Raw genomic sequence first — 20120 nt, 5'->3', positions numbered from 1 at the left:
CTCTCTTCCTGTTGCTCCTACCCAGTGAAATCCAAAATTGCTCCAGAATCTACCGCAGCCTGAAGACCACATTGTGTTGCAGGCAACCTTCTGAGGGCCACATGCCAATAGAAGGCAGGAACGAGAGGCAAAAATGGGCAAAGCATTAGATGCGCTATATTCCAGTCGTACAAGACACACACACACACACACACACACACACACACACACAGAGCCAGAAAACACACACCACATATCTCCTCATCCTGTTTGTAAGCAAGCAAGAAATTTTATTGCAGTTTAGGGACATGCTCCAGCCAGACAAAAGCATTCATGGAGGGCATGGAGCAGTGCTGGTAATGGTGTGGCCTGGAAAGGGTTATGAGGGCCAGACAATGGGCCACATTTGGGCCCTGTACCTGAGGTTCCTGACCACTGGACCTCCAGATGTTGCTGGACTCCATCGTTCCTGACCACTGGCCATGCCTGCAGGGGCTAATGGAATCCAAAACCATCTCGAGGACCACAGGTTTTCCTGGTCTACCCAAAAACATCCACATATTCCCAACACTTCATAATATGCTGCCTGCAAGGTTCTCCTTTTCCCTCCTTTGCTTCCCAAGTCAGGCTTACCTCCAGCTTCCCGGTTTTCGCAGCTAGCTGCAGAGGCGTCAAACCGTCCTTATTCTTCATCGTCTCCAAATCCCGGTTTCTGCTTTTCAAGAGGATGGTGTCGTACATCTTCCTCACAAAGTCATTTTGCGTCTTGAAGTCTTCTGCGACTGTCACCAAGGCATGGAGTATATTGTTCCCCCTCGAATCTTGGGAAGTGATGTCCGTCTTGCTGTTGTTCATTAATAGCTCGACAATGTCTGGCTGGTTTGTGCAGGCAGCTAACGCCAGGGGTGTCTCTCCTGAGGAAATAATGCTTCATTGTACTTGTTTGCTGCTCTTTATATTTTTATTTTAATGGTATTAGGGATGTACAGATCTGTCAGTTTCAGAGGCTTAGTTCTTAGTTTCTCATTTTTCCAATGCTCTACATTTCCACACCAGATTGTGATTTATTCATTTTTTATAGTCATTGTGAAAATTTAGCAGCCTTTCGGTGCAAATTTCTCCTAATGTACACATTTTTACAAGCAATTTCATGCAGAGTTTTTATGTTGTTTTTACTAATAAATGCATTTTAACATGCACTTTCCCCCAAGATATATGAGCTTTTGTTTTGTTGGAAAACTGCATTGCAAAATTCAGAGAATTGCAAATTTCAAAGGATAGGTGTGCTTCAACTCACATACTGCTTCAAAAAGTGTTGGTGGGCTAGGTGTGCATTTGGCTGCAAGATGAAGCCAATTTCTCCTCCATCTGTATGTGGGGAAGAGGACATGGGAGTCCTTCTGATGCAAACATCAAAACATGTGGATACCAGGCAAAACTGAATACCAGTTTGTGTATCTTAGGAGAAATTTGCACTAAAAGTGCGGATGAATTTTCCCGAGGACTTTTCAGAATTTGCAATTATTAAGGAGAAATGTAGAGAAATGAACTAAAGATTGGGAAACTGTTAAATTGAGGGAAAACAAAATCAGATTAATTCACCCCTGTTCCCATGGCATCATTGCATCAGCTGGCCTCCTGCATTCGCTTACCAAAATAAAAACCTTCGTGCTTGTGTTTAGGATTGAAGAAGATGCCTTGTGCATGGGCATTCACATCCGCTCCTTTCTCGATCAGGGTCTGAGTAATGTCATACTGCCGTCTCTCAATGGCAATGTTTAAAGCTGTCTGCCCTGCAGAACAAAGAAACACATGTACCTCAGACGGTGCAATGGGCCAGTGTGTCTGGTTGCAAACCAGAAGGTTGGTGGTTCAAGCCCACCCAGGGGTAGCTGTGAGCATTGCAGGAGCTTGGTCTGAACCAGGGGTTGCCAACCTGGTCCACACCGCCCGCTAGTGGGCATTTCAGGATTCTAGGTGGGCGGTAGGGGGTTCTACAGCACAAGCTGAATCCCCCTTCCATTGAGCACTGGGGGGGGGGGTAGTAAGGAAATTTTACCATCAAGAAAGATGCATTAGTGGGTGGTAGGTATAAAAAGGTTGACTACCCCTGGACTAGATGATCTTTTGAGCCCCTTCCAATTTACAATTCTGTGGTTCTCATTCTGCAATTCCATAATTTGTCACCCTAGTGTCCTACCCTCTGATATTTAGTCTTCTTTTTGCTATAACATGCTAAAATGGCATTTGCTCTTGCCTTTTAGATTGGAAACATCTTTCTGAGTATAAACCTGATCCATTCCCTCCTCCCATCACTTAATAGTATGCATTAGAGCATAAGGGTCCTGAAGGGTCGGCTGGCACACGTCAGAAACCCAATCTAGCCCAGCATCCTGTTTTCACAGTGTCCAGCTAGATGCCTGTGGAGAGCCTGAAATCAGGGTGTCCACACTTAGGGGATATTTTGAGCTGATATTCAGAAGCAATACTGTCTCCAACGGTGGAGGCAGAACATAGCCACCCTGGATAGTAGCTATTGATAGCCCTATTCTTCATGAACTTGTCTAATCTTCTTTGGTGGCCATCACTGTCTCTTCCAGTAGCAATTTCCACGGTTTAACTGTGTGAGCATGTCCTTCCTTTTGTCCACCCCGAATCTCCCAACATCCAGTTGCATTGTATGTTATAGTCCCAAGTTATAGTGTGATGAGGGGAGCAAGTATGTCATAGGGGAATAAGTGCTAAGATACTCGTCACAATATTATTCAGGTCTGAATGCAAAACACAAACGCTGTACCTCTGTAGGCCTCTTCTGTGTAGGCAGCATTGATGAGCCTTTCTAAGATCAGGTTTTCTTCTGCAAATGAGAGAAGTATTTTCACAATTTCCTTTGTGTTCTCGTTGATGTTTAGCAAGGCTTTCATTAGGCATGTCTTGCCTGTGTCAGAAGAGGTCATTTTTTTCATCAGATAGTCTGGCAATAATAATAATAATAATAATAATAATAATAATAATAATAATAATAATAATAATAATAAACAAGTGCTTACATAGAATCCTAGCATTGGAGGGAGGCCATTGTAGGTTTCCTGCTCAGTTCAGGAAATCCAAAGGATTTCCACTAAATGGCTACCCATCTTCTGTTTCAAGATAAAGTGCACTGCTTCTCTAAGTAACTAAGTTCTCTATTAATTAACTGCTCTTGCCATTAAGACGTTTCCCCTAATGTATGAGCAAAATCTACCATCCTTTAAACTACCACCACTGGGTGGGGGTGCCCAGTTGGCAGTGACCCTTGACAGGGCCTTCCCAGTGGTGGCTCCCCATTTGTGGAACGCCCTCCCTAGTGAGGTGTGTTAGTCTTCTTCCTTATTATCTTTTAGGGAGAATCTAAAACAGAAGAAGGGACCCAGGTGGCGCTGTGGGTTAAACCACTGAGCCTAGGGCTTGCTGATCAGAAGGTCAGCGGTTCGAATCCCTGTGAAAGGGTGAGCTCCCATTGCTCGGTCCCAGCTCCTGCCAACCTAGCAGTTCGAAAGCACCTCAAAATGCAAGTAGATAAATAGGAACCGCTACAGCGGGAAGGTAAACGGCGTTTCCGTGTGCTGCTCTGGTTCGCCAGAAGCGGCTTTGTCATGCTGGCCACATGACCTGGAAGCTATACGTCGGCTCCCTCGGCCAATAATGCGAGATGAGCGCGCAACCCCAGAGTCGGTCACAACTGGACCTAATGGTCAGGGATCCCTTTACCTTTTACCTTTACCTAAAACAGAAGAACGAAAGCAGGATCAAGCCAATGGCCTACCTAGTCCAACATCCTGTTCTCACTGTGGCCACCTGGATGCCTGTGAGAAACCCACAAGCAGGATTCGAGCATGAGGGCCCTCTCCCCTCCTGTGGTTTCCAGGAACTGGCATTCAGAAGCATTACTGCCTCTGATCATAGAAGCACAGCCTAACCATTGCGGCTAGTAGCCATTGGCAGCCTTTTCCATGAATTTGTCTAATCCGCTTCTAGAGCCACCCAAGGGAGCGGCCATCCCTGCCACCAGCCATTCGATAGCCAAAAGACACTATTCCTAGCAACCCAGAAATTATTAGCTGTGAGAGTAGGTCTTGGTTTTTAGAAGCCTTTAACTGTTTTTAGCGGCTTGTTTTCCAAAACTGTTTTCAGACGTTTTAATTGCATCTTATTATTGATATGTTTGGCACTCTGGGCTCCTTTGGGAAGAAGGGCTGGGTATAATTTTAATTTAATTTATGAATACCTTGGACTGTCAGGTTTCTGCAGGCATGGGACCGATCCTTCACTTCGGCAAGGAGGTGCTGGAGTTCTTCTATACTGCCCTCTGACACTGCCCGAAACAGATACTTCTTCAACTTTTTCCGACGGTTGTTTTGCCGAGCGCTTTGAGATGAATTAGTGCTGGATTAAAAGCAGGGAAATGTTGGCATGGAAGCAGAGACATGGTTGCAGCACAGCCGGGAAGTTCAAATCTCTCTTCAGCTGCAAACTCTCTTACTTTAAGCCTGCCCTGTATTTGCAACGTGAGATAATAATACTGGTCCACCTTGTAGCGCTGATAAGATAATTTGTGCAAGATGTTCTAGACCAGGCATCCCCAAACTGCGGCCCTCCAGATGTTTTGGCCTACAACTCCCATGATCCCTAGCTAACAGGACCAATGGTCAGGGATGATGTGAATTGTAGTCCAAAACATCTGGAGGGCAGAAGTTTGGGGATGCCTGTTCTAGACACTCAGATGCACGCTATGTTTGGGTGAAGGGCTTTGCTTGTAGCTTTGGTAAGTTTAAAATGATTTCCTATTTGCCCAGCTATATGCACCCTGATCTCGGTATTTCAAAAACCTTCCTGATGAGGGGGTGTTAGGGACTTAGCAAGCTTCAGCAAGAACCTGGGTTTAGAATGTGAACCAGGGTTCAATGTGAAGTCTGCACCACCAGACCTCATCTTGTTCCTGTTCTCTATTAAATTGTTTGCTGTGCATGTTGTTTTTGATGAAGGTGGTGGTTTTATTTCCATCTTGCCCTTCCAGAGTTGCCCAGGGCAGCAAACACCAAAGTGGTAAAGCAATACGATTAAAAGTAAGATAAATATAAATATAAAGCACTTGAAAACAGTTAAAAGCATCTAAATATCTTTAGGAACATCTGCAAAATTTATTTGATTGGCAATCATTCCTGAAGACACATCTAAATCGTTATCTAGCCTGGTGGCTTTGATTTTTAGACCACACCAGCGGGAAGGAGAGGAAGAGCTCAGTAAATCTAACCCATGTCAGCACTGAAGCCATGGACAACTCCTGTGCAGAAATGCATCACGTGTGTTCACTCACCAATAGCTGTCTGCATTTGGGGTATATTCAGTCATGTCATCTTGGAGGGACTGTGGGGAGTCCATATCTTCGCAATTTGCAGATGCACTGGAGGCAAAAAAGAGGGTGTGGGAAGAAAAGAAAATTAAAGTCAGAAGAATATCAGCTGCAATTACACAGAAAAATCAGTCAGAAGGAAACAAAAGAATCTAGAATGAATATAATTCACGACTAAGACTTAATTTAGGGGTTAAACCACAGAGCCTAGGGCTTGCCGATCAGAAGGTCGGCGGTTCATATCCCCACAATGGAGCTCCTGTTGCTCGGTCCCAGCTCCTGCCAACCTAGCAGTTCGAAAGCACGTCAAAATGCAAGTAGATAAATAGGAACTGCTACAGCGGGAAGGTAAACGGTGTTTCCATGTGTTGCTCTGGTTCGCCAGAAGCGGCTTAGTCATGCTGGCCACATGACCTGGAAGCTGTACACTGGCTCCCTTGGCCAATAAAGCGAGATGAGCGCCGCAACCCCAGAGTCGGTCACGACTGGACCTAATGGTCAGGGGTCCCTTTACCTTTAAGACTTAATTTGCAGCCTTTAGACAAGGAGTGCCGTAACAAAAATGTTTATACTGGGCAAAACGGATGGCCACCCCTTCCTCCTGTCGCAGCAAGTCATGTGACTGACAGGTGGGCAATCCTGCCCACTTGTCGATGTGGCACTTAGGATGGTGGAGTAGATGATAGGTGGGCCTGCTGCTGAGCCTCAGAGCAACAGCTCAAGCAAACTTCCCCATCCCCACCGCACCTCTCTTTCCTAAGGGTGACAAGATGATCCCTTCCCAGCTCTGCGGCTTCAAAGCTGGGAAGAAGGCTTTTTGCTTGTGACGCTCGCCAGGGGGCTGTGCTACATTCGCTCTGGCGAGCAGCATCGCCGAAGCCCGTCCGTGCCTTTTCTTGGCAATGTGAGGGAAGCAAGCCCATTATCTGGTACGTACCATGGGCGGATATTGGAGTCCATTGGCTTTGAGAAGACGGGAGGTGACGTCCGGCTTGGTGTGACATTGGTGTCGAAGGCTTCAATCTCGAGAAAAAAGTGGGAACTGCTGAATACATTGGATCGAAGCTATTATTAGTAGGAGGGCAAAAACAGAGAGCGACAGGCCTAGCAGCCACCCCCCTGTCCATATGTGTTTCATTTCCCAGGAGGGCAAAGCTCTGCACTGGGGCATGGCAGATATATGTGGGACCTCCACACCCTGGGCAGTCTACCTCTAATTATGAAATGCTGACAACATGGGGAGGGCTGTTGGCTTTGTACCCTCCTTGGGGTCTTCCTGGAGGCATCTGGTTGGCCACTGGTTGACCAATCAGACTGCTGCACTAGATGGACTTTTGGCCCTGCTTCACACCTTCCTCGAATGTTTTTTGCCTAGCTGGAAATGTGTCCTTGAATTCTGATAATGCCTCTTGCTTGCCTGGATGAAGGATAGAGTGTGGGGTGTTTCCATGTGTGTAGAAACTAACCTACTACATAAAGGTGAAAAATGCACCTCTTGCTCCACCAAGTTTTGTCTCTGGCTCTGCCCACCACGGGCAAGTGGCCTTCGGAATGTTGGCTAGCAGGCAATGTAGCCCTTGGTCTTAAAACGGGTTTCCCACCCTGAATTAGAGAGCTTGTTGCAAATTTAAGCACCCACTTTTCAACCCTTTATGTCGTCACTTCCATCTAAATAAAAAAATCAGGCAAGGCTATCAGGCAGAAGTCGAGGGCCCCGCTCAGCAAGAGGACCCCCAAGCATACGAGGGCTGGCATTTTTAAGAGAGTGAAGTATTGCACAATACCTTCTAAATAGGTCTCCCCACTCCCAGCCCCCAGTATTATACTGTAAAATTACCTAACAGCACCACTTGTTGAATCCGTGTTTGACCAAAAATAATAATAACCCACATAGGTATCTTTCAGAGAAGCCAAAGGATTTGTGTGTGTATGAGAGAATACAATAACTGAATAAACAAACGCTAGCAATAATTGTTAAGGAGGTCAGTTTGGAATGTGGGTCATACCTACCAGCCAAAGAGGGGGATGAGACCAGTGATCTGCCTGAGAGGGGGTTTCCAAAAGAGGAGGGGGAAAAACAGAGTCAGGTTCTGAGTCTGGCCAGCAAACGAGAAACAAGTTTGACCCCCCGCCCACCCCCGTAGCTGGCTGCCAAGAAGGAAAACGGGGGACTAGAAACATGTGTGGCTGTGGAATGTGCCTGCTTGCAAACCCCCCCCCAACTCCACCTGCATATCTGCAAGCAGCAGGTGTACTAAACAGGCCACAAGCCCAGTGTTTCAGCTGTCATTAGAGGTTAAGGAAGTTTTTGGGGGTGGTTAATCTGCGACAAATGGGGCCAAAATTAGCAAGAGCCGGTGTGGTATAGTGGTTTAGGGTGCTGGATACTCAGCCAGGGAGCTCTGGGTGGCTTTGGGGCAGTTCATTGACTCAGTTTAAACTGTATTGCAGGGTTGTTGTGAGGATAGAACAGGGGAGGGGGGAGGGGAAACAAGCATCTTGAGCTCCTTGGAGGAAAAGCAGGGTAATAAATTTAACAGGGCGAGAAAGCACCTGCCTATCTTATGAGCCAAGGTAGCATATCTGAACCATGCTCAAAATCTCCACTTGTTCAGTCTAGCCTACCTCACAGGGTTGTTGTGGGAATAAAAAAGGCACAGCATCTGTGCCACTTTGAGTCCCTTAAAGGAAAGGTGGGATAGAAGTGTATATGCTATGCCCTCCCTACCTTCCTAAAAATAGCCCATGATGGCTAACAACATCAGTAATAAATGCAAAAACAAAGATTAAACATTTGTAAAATGGTGAGATGAAACGCCATCTAGAAATGGAACAAATCTATCAGCTGTATAGCTTGTGAAGTCAGTCAACTGAGAACTGCCTCCAGGTCAAACTGGTGAAGCCATTTCTCCCCTTTTGCTCTGAATCTAGTGCCTTGTCTCCAAGGGTGAGAAGCTCACGCCCCACATTCCCACGCTCTGGGCCTCTGTGGGCAGATTCCAAAGCCAGCGTGTGACACATTTCTCTAGGCTTACACAGCAAAACACAACACACGCACAAATGTGGGTGTTTATAGAACAGAGGGATGGGATGGAGAGGAGAGAGAGAGAGAGAGAAAGCTGAGGGAACATCAGTGTCCTGCCAGAAAACAGTAGCACAGCAGCTTTTGGAAAGCCCCGAGAGGCAAGGTGGGGTGGAACGAGCTGTTTACATTTTGCTAAGATCAGTTTAAAAGCAATGGCAATAGCAGCCATTGAAAGCAGAAATGTCAGTGCATTGTGCAAAGCGATTCTTAGGAGCAGGATGAGGATAACAGCCCTGAGTGTTGTTTACTTCTGTTCAAGCCCTGCATGAGTGTGTAAAGTTTGCCACTGGACTCAGTATCCTCAGGTTCCTAGTCAGTAAGGTGGCAAAGATAGGCTAGTATGGAGCCAGAGTTGGGGGTTTAATAGGGTTCCCATTTGTCCGTGGATATCTCCTCCGCCCCTCAACTAGCAAAAAAAAAACAAACCAAGAAAGGGCAAGTTTCTAGTGCTCAAGGTGTCAAAAATAGCCTAGTTTGGGAAGGAAAGTGAGAAATTGCAAAGGACAGCTGTGTTTCGGAAAGTGAGAATTCAACAGGGCCAACTTTAAATGCATCTTGAATTGTATTTCACCCCTTTCGTGTGTGTGTGTGTGTGTGTGTGTGTGTGTCCTAAAAAATGAGATACCACTGCACATATCTTCATAAAAGTGCCTTGGATGTGAGCATATAGTGGCTGCTTTTGGCAGCCAAAAAAGAGGTGACTACTCCAACCTGATGAGTTCCATCACAACCGAAGCAAGCGCTGTGTGTGTGTGTGTATATATATATAATCACAGAATATACATACAGTTGTGTACTGTCAAAATTTAGACCGTAGGCTCCTGAGGGCAGGGATGTTTTTGTTGTTGCAGCTGTTGTGTTACTCTGTCAAATGAAATGCCCTTTGAGCACACTATGCAAATGAATACCCTGAGCAAATAACTAGCTCAAGGCCTGCCGAGTTTGACAGGTGAGGGTGGGGAGGCCAGGTCACCTTAAGGCTTTATCCTGAGAGTCGGGGCATGGAGCTTGGGAGCTCAAAGAGCAGTGCTTCATATGAAAGGTTGGAGCCTGCTTAGAGCATGGAAGGGTATCTGATTGGGCAGAGGTCTGAGCTTAGCTGTGATTGATAACTCAGCATGTGGAGGTGGGGCCTGGTGAGCATGGAGGAGGAGCTAATCACAAAAAGTCTTCCACAGTGTTTGAAGATTGAAGAAGGGTTTTTAAAGCTATTTTAGGGGGCTCTGCAGATGAGGGAGTCTGCCACAAAATACATAGGACACTGGATCCCACTTAATTAAAGCAAGCCAAGCAGAGGACAGCCTGCCCACCTTGGTTCTGGCCCATCACTTGCAGTTAAATCAGCAATTTGCAGATGTGGAGAAGTACAGCAAAGGACCCCAAATACTGCAGATATCATACAATTGTAGAGTTGGAAGGGACCACGGAGGTCATCTAGTCTGAAACCACTGCAATGCAGAAATCTTCTGCCCAACATGGGGCTCAAACCCACGATCCTGAGATTAAGAGTCTCAGGCTCTACCGACTGAGCACTCTCTAGCAAAGATTAATTTTGAAAGCGCACGTGACATGCCATAACTCAGTGGCTGAGCATCTGCTTTGCATGCAGGAAGCCGCAAGTTCAGTTCAAAACCCCTGCCTGTAATTCCTGGACAGCTGCTACTGCCAGTCAGTGTAGAGAAACTGGTGGCGCTCCAGATGTTATAGGACTCCAGCTCCCAGCAGCCAGCATGCCCAATGGACAGGGGTTATGAGAACTGTAGTCCGGCAACACCTGGAAGAAGAAGAAGAAGAAGAAGAAGAAGAAGAAGAAGAAGAAGAAGAAGAAGAAGAAGAAGAAGAAGAAGAAGAAGAAGAAGAAGAAGAAGAAGAAGAAGAAGAAGAAGAAGAAGAAGAAGAAGAGGAGGAGTTTGGATTTGATATCCCGCTTTATCACTACCCGAAGGAGTCTCAAAGCGGCTAACATTCTCCTTTCCCTTCCTCTCCCACAACAGACACCCTGTGAGGTGGGTGGGGCTGAGAGACTTCAGAGAAGTGTGACTAGCCCAAAGTCACCCAGCAGCTGCATGAGCAGAGACGCGAACCCGGTTCCCCAGATTAGGAGTCTACCGCTCTTAACCACTACACCACACAGCCTCCCTACCCTGGCATACACAACACTGAGCTAGGTGGCAGGTAGCTCTGCTCTGCTCAGGCATAAAGCCAGCTTCTTACATGCATAGCCAGAGGAAGCTGAATTGCCTGTGTGCAGGCTGACTCTGATACTAGTTATACAAGGAAGCGGGAAATGAATGACTGAAGATCCTTCTGGGAATGACTGAGGCACTATCCATAGGTACCTGGCCACAAATCACAACCTCCTCAGCTTTTGATGACACATCACACCTCTCCTGGGCGTGTTGCTATTCTTCCCTGTTCAAAAATGGGCTTGCTAAGTCAACCCACCTGTTACATTCAAGTAAAGGGGTGCGAGAGAGACAGCATAAAAAAGAGGCAGGAGCATCATAGAATTGCAGAGTTGGAAGGGACCCTGAGGGTCATCTAGTGCAACCCCTGCAATGCAAGAATATGCAGCTGTGTCATATGGGGATCGAACCTGTTAACAGCACCACACTCTAACCAACTGATCTATTCAGGCATCAAAACCTTAGAAGAGCCTGGCTGTGCTGAACCAGAGCAAAGAGAGGCCACCATAGCTGCCAAGTTTTCCCTTTTCTCGCGAGGAAGCCTATTCAGCATAAGGGAATTTCCCTTTAAAAAAGGGAGAACTTGACAGCTATGGAGGCCACTCAGTCCAGCATCCTGTTCTCACAGTAGCCAGCCAGATGCCCTCAATGGGAAGCCCACACACGGGACCTGAACAAAACAGCAACTCTTCCTGCCTCCAATTCCCAGCAGCTTCTATTCAGATGCCTTTGACCACTGAGGCAAAGCATAGCCATTGTGGCTGGTAGCCATTGATGACCTATCCTCCGTGAATTTGTCTAATCCTCTTTTAAAGCCACCTGATCATTCCAATCTGCAAGCAATCCCAGGACCTTCGAATTGGGTCGGATTGAATAAAAACACCCCACTTCAAGAGCACTGCAAAACTCCGGATTTAGAAACCCTCCCATCGGTGCCTGATGGATAACAGCAGCAGCAGCAGCAGCAGCGAGACATGTAATTAAATGGAGCACAGAGGAGCATTCCTTGCAATTAAATCTGCTCACGTGGTCACTGTTGCTTACACCAAAGGAATGTTTTGGGCCGCACCCCGTTTTCACCAGGAGGACAGGAAAGTGTATTGGCTACACCCGCCTTCTGGGGCTGGTGCGGGAGGCTTAAACCTAACAGCTGGATATGAGTGGTTGATTAGAAGTGAGGTGAAGAGCATTTATCTTGTCTGTTTGACATATTTCAAGACTAGTTACAACATCAACAAAACCATGAGCAGGCATGTGAGTTTCCCGGATCTTGACATCAGTCTCAATTTTAAACAAGATTTAAACAGAATGGATTGGGGAATGCTCTTCCTAGGAAGGCCTGCCTGGCACCAACATCATCATTGTTTCAATGCCAGCCAAACACTTCTTTTGTTTTCTTGGGTGTTCGGGCAGTGCCAATGATATTACTTATTGTGGTGTGGTGTCTAGGGTGTCCGATGAGGACCTGGGAGACCAGGGTCTAAATCCCCACTCAGCCATGAAGCTCACTGGGCGACCTTGAGCCAGTCACTGCATCTCTGCCGAACTTACTTCGCAGGGCTGTTGTGGGGATTAAACAAGAAGGGGGAAGGACCATGTAAGCCAGAGCTCTTTGGAGGACAAGGTGGGGGTAGAGATGTAGCAATTCATAAATGGAATGCAATAAATCTTGTTAAACAGATTGTTTAAACACATTAAATCTGTTTAAAATTGAACATGTGAAATCTATTTTTTGTGGCTTGTAAATCACTATGGAACCTTTTAATGGGAAGTTATATGCAAATTTACGGAAGGAAGGAAGGAAGGAAGGAAGGAAGGAAGGAAGGAAGGAAGGAAGGAAGGAGAACTGAAGAGAACAAAGGATGTCAGGAACACAGGAAGCAGCCTTCAGCTGTGTTTCGGTTTCGGTTTAGGTCAAGCAATTTCTGCATCTAGCCCATTATCACCTGCTCTGACTGGCAGCTGCTTTCCAGGGTGTCGGGCAGAAATTGGGTTTCTCTCATCACCCACCAGCAGATCCCTTTTAACTGGCAATGCCAATGATTTAAGTTCCAACGTTTCGCCTGGAAAGTCACGTGCTCTACCAAGTGGTGCAGCTAGGCAATTTTAGACCCTGAACATACACTCATCTTACACCCTCATGCTTTGTGCTGTCATGTGTACAACTTCAGTTATGAACCACACAAACCACATTTCTTTTCTTCCCCTCCTCTACTTCAGCTGCCATTCCTTTCTTTACAACTGCTTCTGCATTCTTGATACATCGCAGAAAACAATGACGAAAAACCCAGTTTGTTAACTCTGATTTTTAAAAAAGGAGAATACTCTGAGCATGTGCAGAAGGCCCTCTTGAATCACAGAACCATCATGGCTACAGAAAGCTTATGTGGCATCGTAGACTGTGTCAGACTTCGGAGATTCAAGGACCACCTTGGCACCATAGATTTAAAGCTTCCCCCAAATGATTTTGGGAGCTGCGAGGGTCTGAGAGTTGTTATGAGACTCCTTTTCCCTTCATAGAGCTACCATTCCCAGCTCAGTTTAACTATCAATCCATCTTCAGAGAGAATTATGGGATTTGGGAGGTCTCATAAAATAACAGGGCTTTTTTTTCCAGCAGGAACTCAGTTCTGACTCCTCTCAATTGAGTGCCATTGCCATGATAAGAGAACAAGGGAGAACAAGCTCTCATGATGAGTTCTGGCACCTCTTTTTCTAGAAAAATAGCACTGATAACAACTCTCTACAGCTCTTCATGGGAAGCTGTGATGGTTTAAACTGGCATGAATGTGGCCTGAGTGACCATGGTCCAGTCTCTCCCTCCCTCCCCTCTCTCTCTTGACCTAGCCTACCTCACTAGATTGTTGTGACGATAACTGGGGTGTGCTGAAAAAGAAACTCCATTTATGCACCTCAGAGGACAGGTGGGGTTCATATTTGTGATAAATAAACAGAACATTTACCATGCAGCTACTGGGTTGGTCAACTTTCGAGGGCTGCCTTGCCCCTCCGCAGGCTTCGTGGGGTTCCTCAGTGTGTGGCGTGTCACCTCTGAGCGCGTGGAACTGTTTCCGCTGAAAAAAAATGGCCTTTGAGGTTAGTGTGTCATAGAAGCCCTAACTACAGGCGGTCACTCTGCCATGGTTCAGCTTGTTTATATGCCCATCACCACCACCCTCTAGCAGTGGGCTGGAGCTGTCTCATAGGCCTTTGCTTCTGAACGTGGAACTTTGCACATTTTGAAAGCCATTGTCATCACCACCCATGGATTTGTCACTTGAAACAGCAGCCGCGTGTCCAGTTCATGCAAAATCCATACTATATTTCAGCGTTCTTCAGTTTGGTGGTTGTGGGGGCCAACTCAGATGTTGTTTGGACCACAGCTCCTATCATCCCCAGCCAGCTTAGCTGGTGGTCAGGGGTGATGGGAGTTGTAGTCCAGCAACATCTGGGGACTGAAGAACACTGCCATATTCAACATATCCTGTATCCTGACACCATTATGTGAAAAATGTGCACCTTCCCCCTTACAGAAGCAGGAGCAGGGGAACAAGCAGGGGGTGTCAGTGTCCCATTTGTTTTTTTTTGGGGGGGACAGAAAAGGACTCAGCACAGCACTCCCACCCAAAATGGCAGCACCGTATATTTTCATAGAGTTGGCAGGGACCCCAAGAGTCATCTAGTCTAACCCCCTGCAGTGTAGGAATGTCAACTAAAGCATCCATGGCAGACAGCAGAGTTTAAAGCATTCCTGTTGTTTGCATTGATACCATAACACTTCCTCCAAGGAATTTGTGATGCTTCACACCCTTTAACCTCACAACATCCCTGTGAGGTAGGTTAAGCTGAATTAAAAATTTTGTCCCATCACTCAGTGACAGGGCTGGCTCTAGGGGTAGGCTGGGTGGTGTGGGGCGCCAGGGCGGCAGGGGGGCGCCGTGCGATGAGCTACCCCCCCCCAGGGTGAGGGTGCCAGAGCGATCTCCGCACCACGGTGCCAGGGCGCCCGACATGCTTGAGACGGCCCTGCTCAGTGAGCTTTGGGTCTGAGTATGGATTTAAACCTGGGCCCTCACAGTTTTAGTCTCTCTCTCTCTCTCTCTCTCTCTCACACACACACACACACACACACTTCCACCCATAGCTGCCAAGTTTTCCCTTTTCTCGCGAGGAAGCCTATTCAGCATAAGGGAAAATCCCTTTAAAAAAGGGATAACTTGGCAGCTATGCTTCCACCCAAGCAGGCGAGAGGCATTATTATCAGAATTCAAGGACACATTTTTAGCTAGTCAAAATCACCAGAGGAGGGTGTGGGGTGTGGCTAGGGGAAGAAGTGGTATGGAATGGGGAACGGGGTGTGATATAGCAAGAGTCCCCCAAGGGCTGCATTTCAGACTCTTAAAGTTGTGCAACTTCAACTCTAAAAATTACACAGGTCCTTGGAAATGCATTGCCAATTCATCTTGTGATTCTAAGTCAGAACTTTCCAAACTGTGTGTCGCAACACGTTAGTGTGTTGGCTGCTGTATGTAGGTGTGTTGCACGAATGCTCCCCATGCTCCTCCCGGGGCTGGAAAGGGATTAGTTCAACCTCCAGTTTGCTAGTAAAACTGAATTACTGTGTCATGAAATGATGCATGTCTAAAAAGTGTGTCACCAACATGAAAAGTTTGGGAAGCTCTGTTCTAAGTGATGGAGCCTAGATCTGCACAAGCTTGGGTGCAAATTTACGAAGGCGACCAGCTGCTTAAGGAAAGAGCGTGACTTGCCTTTTTCATAAGAGCAGCCTGCTGGATCAGGCCAGTGGCCCATCTAGTCCAGCATCCTGTTCTCACAGGGACCAAACGGATGCCCATTATGTGTCTGAAAAATGCAAACAACACAAATATCGAAGACGTCCATCGGCTGCCTTTGCAGCATTTTGCCTGATGCTGCTCCTTACCTTTTCTTGTTCAGCGTGTTTTCGACCACCTTTTTCTCTTGGGGAGCTGTCGGCGGGGTCCCTGGCGGATTTGCTTTCTTGCTGCCCATGAGAGGAGCCATCTCCTTGCTATCTCTGATCATTGTCCTGGAAGAGAGGATCCCATGGGTCAACTTTGCTGTTCATACAGAATTAGCCTACATTAATATAGTGCGATATACATATATATTGCTTGATCTCACGAAGAGTGAGTGCGTATTCATAACACCTCATAACACCTGTGTTCCTCCCTAATGCCAACAGCCTAAACAGGTGGCCCTAAAAGGAGCCTCAGTGGGAGAGCATTTGATTTGCACGCAGGAGGTCGCAGGTCAAGTCCCCAGTGGCATCTCCAGGTAGATCTGGGGAAAGGCCCCCTGCCTGAAACCCTGGAGGGCCACTGCCAGTTGGTGTAGGCAGAACTAAACTAGATGGTCTGACTCAGTATAAGCCATCTTCCTATGTTCCTAAGTGACGTTGTTGGACTACAGCTCCCATCAGCACAAGGCGTCACAGTCAGGGGGCGCTGGGGAGTTGTAGTTCACTATCCCTGGGACGCCTGCAGCTTAGCCACCCCTGCTGTGAAGCACTATATGGAATCACAGAGTCACGGAATAGGAAGGGACCCAAAGGCTCATCTAGTCCAACCCCTGTCAATGCACATGTTGAGGATGCTGAACAACCCTCTTGGCCTCTACTATATGTTGCTATGGGCAAATTTCCCATTTCAGCTTCTCTCAGCTTCTCTTCTTTCCATTCTTCAGTTATCTGCATTTCCACACCAGTTTGCAATTTTCCTTTTTAAAAACCCTTGTGAAAACTATTCAGCATTTTAATGCAGATTTCTCCTAATATGCAAAATGTACTTTCCCTAATATTCATATTTTTCCCGATTAAGTATTTTCTGAATGTTATTTTTATGCACTAATTGCCTCGGTATGTACATCTTTGGACACACTTAATTGGGCTGGAGAACTGTGGTGCAAAATTCAAGAGAAACGTGGATTTCGAAGGCTCTTTGCATTTCAGTTTGTGCGTTGTTTCACAAAGTGTGAACCTTTGCCTTTCAGTGTGAACAGAATTTAATTCCTCTCCCGCCCCTAGCCTCAAGTAATTTTGCATATTCCCACAGGTTGTGAGAAACTCTCTGTGGCTTTACAAAGTCAACATCTCTGAGATTATGAGGATCCCAGAGATTTAGGTTGTCTTTTCTAAACAATTGTTCATTGGCAAATGTAGCAGAGTGAGCAACTCTCAAAAGTATAGAATCATAGAATTGGAAGGGACCTCATGGGCTATATAGTTCAAATCCCTGCAATGCAGGAATCAGTTAAAGAACCACAAGTGTAGAACCACAAGCAGTATAGAACCAAAGCAACACATTCAGCCTCCCAGTGTCCCAGAAACTGTTCCCAACATCCAGAAGCCTCTTTCAGCAACTTCCCCACCTCTCATGAGGGCTTGAAACTTGGAAACCAATTTGCCAAGCCTACACAAGCACCATTCAATCCCTCTTCCAAGATCCACTGATGTAATTGGAGGGTCTGTAGGAACATTGCACCTTATTGTACTCAGTGAAGAAGGATCTACCTTTTCCTTTACCCCCGGCAACCCCCCACAAACATGAATATACTCACCCTTCTTGACATGGGCAGTCATTTCCCCTTCCCAGCATTATATTTCTTTGTTTTTAACTAAAGGCAGGCACTGGCAACATGAGGACCATCATTTAAAGCATGCTCCCTGAAACTTGGCCCTCCAGATGTTTTGAGACTACGATTCCTATAATCCCTGACCACTGGTCCTGCTAGCTAGGGATCATGGGAGTCGTAGGCCAAAAACATCTGGATGCCCGAGTTTGAGCTATAGCCCTTCCTCTAGACCAGTGGTCCCCAAACATTTTCCCTCACAGACCACTTGAATGATCACAGACCGCAGTTAATGATTTGTCTGCTATTTGTAGGGTTGCTATATTTCAATAAGTTGTTGATCTTTTTTTTTTCAGGAAGGCCCCCAAATGGTTGAGTTTTTAAAGGTTTTTTAAAGGATTTTTTGGGCAGGATTTAACCCCCAGGAGACAACAGAGGACGAGATGGTTGGACAGTGTTCTCGAAGCTACAGACATGAGTTTGACCAAACTGCGGGAGGCAGTGGAAGACAGGAGTGCCTGGCGTGCTCTGGTCCATGGGGTCATGAAGAGTCAGACACAACTAAACGACTAAACAACAACAACCCCCACTGCTGGTTTTCCATGCCATTTGCCTGATTTCTGAAAAATAATCCAGGACATTTTGGGAGGCGAATTCCAGGACATGTTCTGGAAATTCAGGGCATAGGGCAGCCCTAGCTATTTGTTGCAACTGCAATGCACTTTATGAGTTATAGTTGTATTTTCACAGGCCTGCCATGGACTGCCTGAATGAAGCTCACAGACCAGTCTGGGAACCCCTGCTAGACTTACGGTAAGATTCTAGACCTCATGGTTTTGAATAAAGGGTAGATTAAAACAGGAACGTGGGAAGCTGCCTTATTCTGCTAATCCGCTACTCTTCCCCAGTGAATGAGTAAAACCAACAAGGCTGCTATATCCCCATATCTGGACAACACAAATTATTTCACACCCACCCACACTTTCTCACTGGTGCTTGTACATGAGCATTCTTTGGGGTTTTACTTTTAAGAGGACAGTTCAAATTAGATTTCCATAAAACACAATGCAGCATCTATGGAGCTAGCATGCATGAAAGCAAACAATCTGGCTGGATTCTTGCCAAGATTTTTTTAAAAATCAGTTCTGATTATTTTCGAAAGTTCTTTTTTCCCACCCAATCCACTTTTCGCTCATCTCACATCTTTTAACAACATCTAATTCCCCCACCCACTCCGCCTTCTTCATATTTAACTTTTTACCCTGGCTTTTGACACCTGAGTGTTTAAAGGGGGGGGAATGGGGCCACACTGTTCCCTTGACTGTAATTTATTTTAAAAAGGTTTTAATGTTCTGTTTTTAAATGGTGAAGGGTAGGTGGGGAATCTAATAGATGATGATTTTTGTGGTGCATGTCTCACTATTTGGTCCTTAGGACCCTTGAGCACATTCATGTACACTCAGCTGCTTACAGCAAAGTCAAGAACTACAACAAAACTCATCACTACTCCCAGACAAAGCCTCAAAACAAATTAGAATGTCAAATGAGAAATGGAGATTAGACTGATGGCAAAAAACAAGCAGTCACTTTTGACCCCACAAGCTTTAAAAAATAAATGGGAGAGAAGCGAAAACATATCTAGCAACGCTTCAAGAGCCTTCTGAGCTTTTGTTTTCTTCTAATGGAGAGAATCTCATTAAGAGGATATAATCTGTTCAAAACAAATATGTTTACGACACAACCCCAAAGGCTCACCTTGGTTAAAGGATCCCCATCTGCCAAGTGTTAGGAAGAAAACTGGTCCAGAGAATACCTGGGAGGAAAATCCAAAAGAATCCTTGGTTGCTGTTATGGTTCCTGTTGTGACATCCCTCAAAGGTGCGAAAGGACTAAATAAATATCCCGTCTCTCGTAGCTTAAAATAAATCCCCCAAACATGAGGCAGAGACACATCCCTTGTCTGACTTGGGTGCAGTTTCCCTGGATAAGTATAGCATTGAGGTGCTTTTCAATCCCTGCTGAGTTACACAGGATCCACAGGTTGGCTACGAAAAGAGACAAACTTGCTAGACCACAAATTTCTTGGCTACTCAGAGCTGGGGGAAGACGCCACCATCGCCAATTATCCATGCAAAAGAGGTTGAGTCATAACGATGACGAAGGAAGGACACCTGAACATTATCTCAAAACCATCCGGAGAGCTTTCATCATTTTGATTTCTTTATCCTCCCCCCGCCCCCTTCTTCTTTTATTGACTCCCAGGAACCATTTGCAGTGGAAGAAAGGCAGCTAATTATCTTGCGGTCCGATTCCTCAGGTGCAGGCAAGAGACAATTAGTTTTCTGTCCAAATAATGACAGAGAGCATTTTAATAAGTCGAAAGCGTTTCGTGGCCAGTAGCACACTGATCCTCACAACAACCTGGCAGGGTAGGGCAGGATCGTTATCCCCACATGATCCTGAAGCTTGGAAACAAAGGAGGGAGCTGAAGAGACAAGAATACTAAACCTTGGGCCGTCTGACATAATGGAAGGTTCGAAGATTCATGGCAGATGAAAGCACTTCGTAAAACCATGGAATTTGCTCTCACGAGAGGCAGCGATGTCCACCAATGCTTCAAAAATGGGGTTACACAGATTAATAGAGGGCACATCTGCCAGTGGCTACTAGTCACAATGGCTATGCTACCCCTTCCACGGTTGGAGGCACTATGCCTCTGTATGCCAAGTGCTGGGAATCACAAATGGGGAGAGATTTGCTGCTGAGCTCACGTCCTACTTCCAGTGTTGCCCCTTGTACAGCTCAAGAGGGAGGAAGATGGACACAAAACTAGACAGAGTTCGCTCTGGCTGCGGTTGCCTCTGGCACC

At 46.2% G+C, this 20120-nt stretch overlaps 1 protein-coding gene across 4 annotated transcripts in view; it reads right to left on the bottom strand.

The window, feature by feature from the left end:
• Positions 1-19255, bottom strand: part of TRPV3 (transient receptor potential cation channel subfamily V member 3) — a 31489-nt gene extending 12234 nt beyond the window's left edge. The window contains exons 1-10 of one of the 4 annotated variants that reach the window (XM_035139047.2): positions 19007-19255; positions 15585-15710; positions 13606-13716; positions 7382-7414; positions 6309-6416; positions 5336-5422; positions 4247-4404; positions 2777-2953; positions 1632-1772; positions 613-893 (exon numbers count right to left, since the gene is read on the bottom strand). In XM_035139047.2, the coding sequence (XP_034994938.2) occupies positions 613-893; positions 1632-1772; positions 2777-2953; positions 4247-4404; positions 5336-5422; positions 6309-6416; positions 7382-7414; positions 13606-13716; positions 15585-15706 (1218 nt within the window). In that variant the 5' untranslated portion in view covers positions 15707-15710; positions 19007-19255. Of the gene's footprint in view, positions 1-612; positions 894-1631; positions 1773-2776; positions 2954-4246; positions 4405-5335; positions 5423-6308; positions 6417-7381; positions 7415-13605; positions 13717-15584; positions 15711-19006 lie in introns of those variants that run through there. The other 3 variants (XM_035139048.2, XM_035139049.2, XM_035139051.2) reach the window with 3 other exon arrangements.
• Between the last annotated feature and the right edge of the window lie 865 nt (positions 19256-20120).

The sequence above is a fragment of the Zootoca vivipara genome, chromosome 15 (assembly GCF_963506605.1).
Source record: "Zootoca vivipara chromosome 15, rZooViv1.1, whole genome shotgun sequence".
Lineage (NCBI taxonomy): Eukaryota > Metazoa > Chordata > Lepidosauria > Squamata > Lacertidae > Zootoca > Zootoca vivipara.
This window is presented reverse-complemented; position numbering and strand designations above follow the sequence as displayed.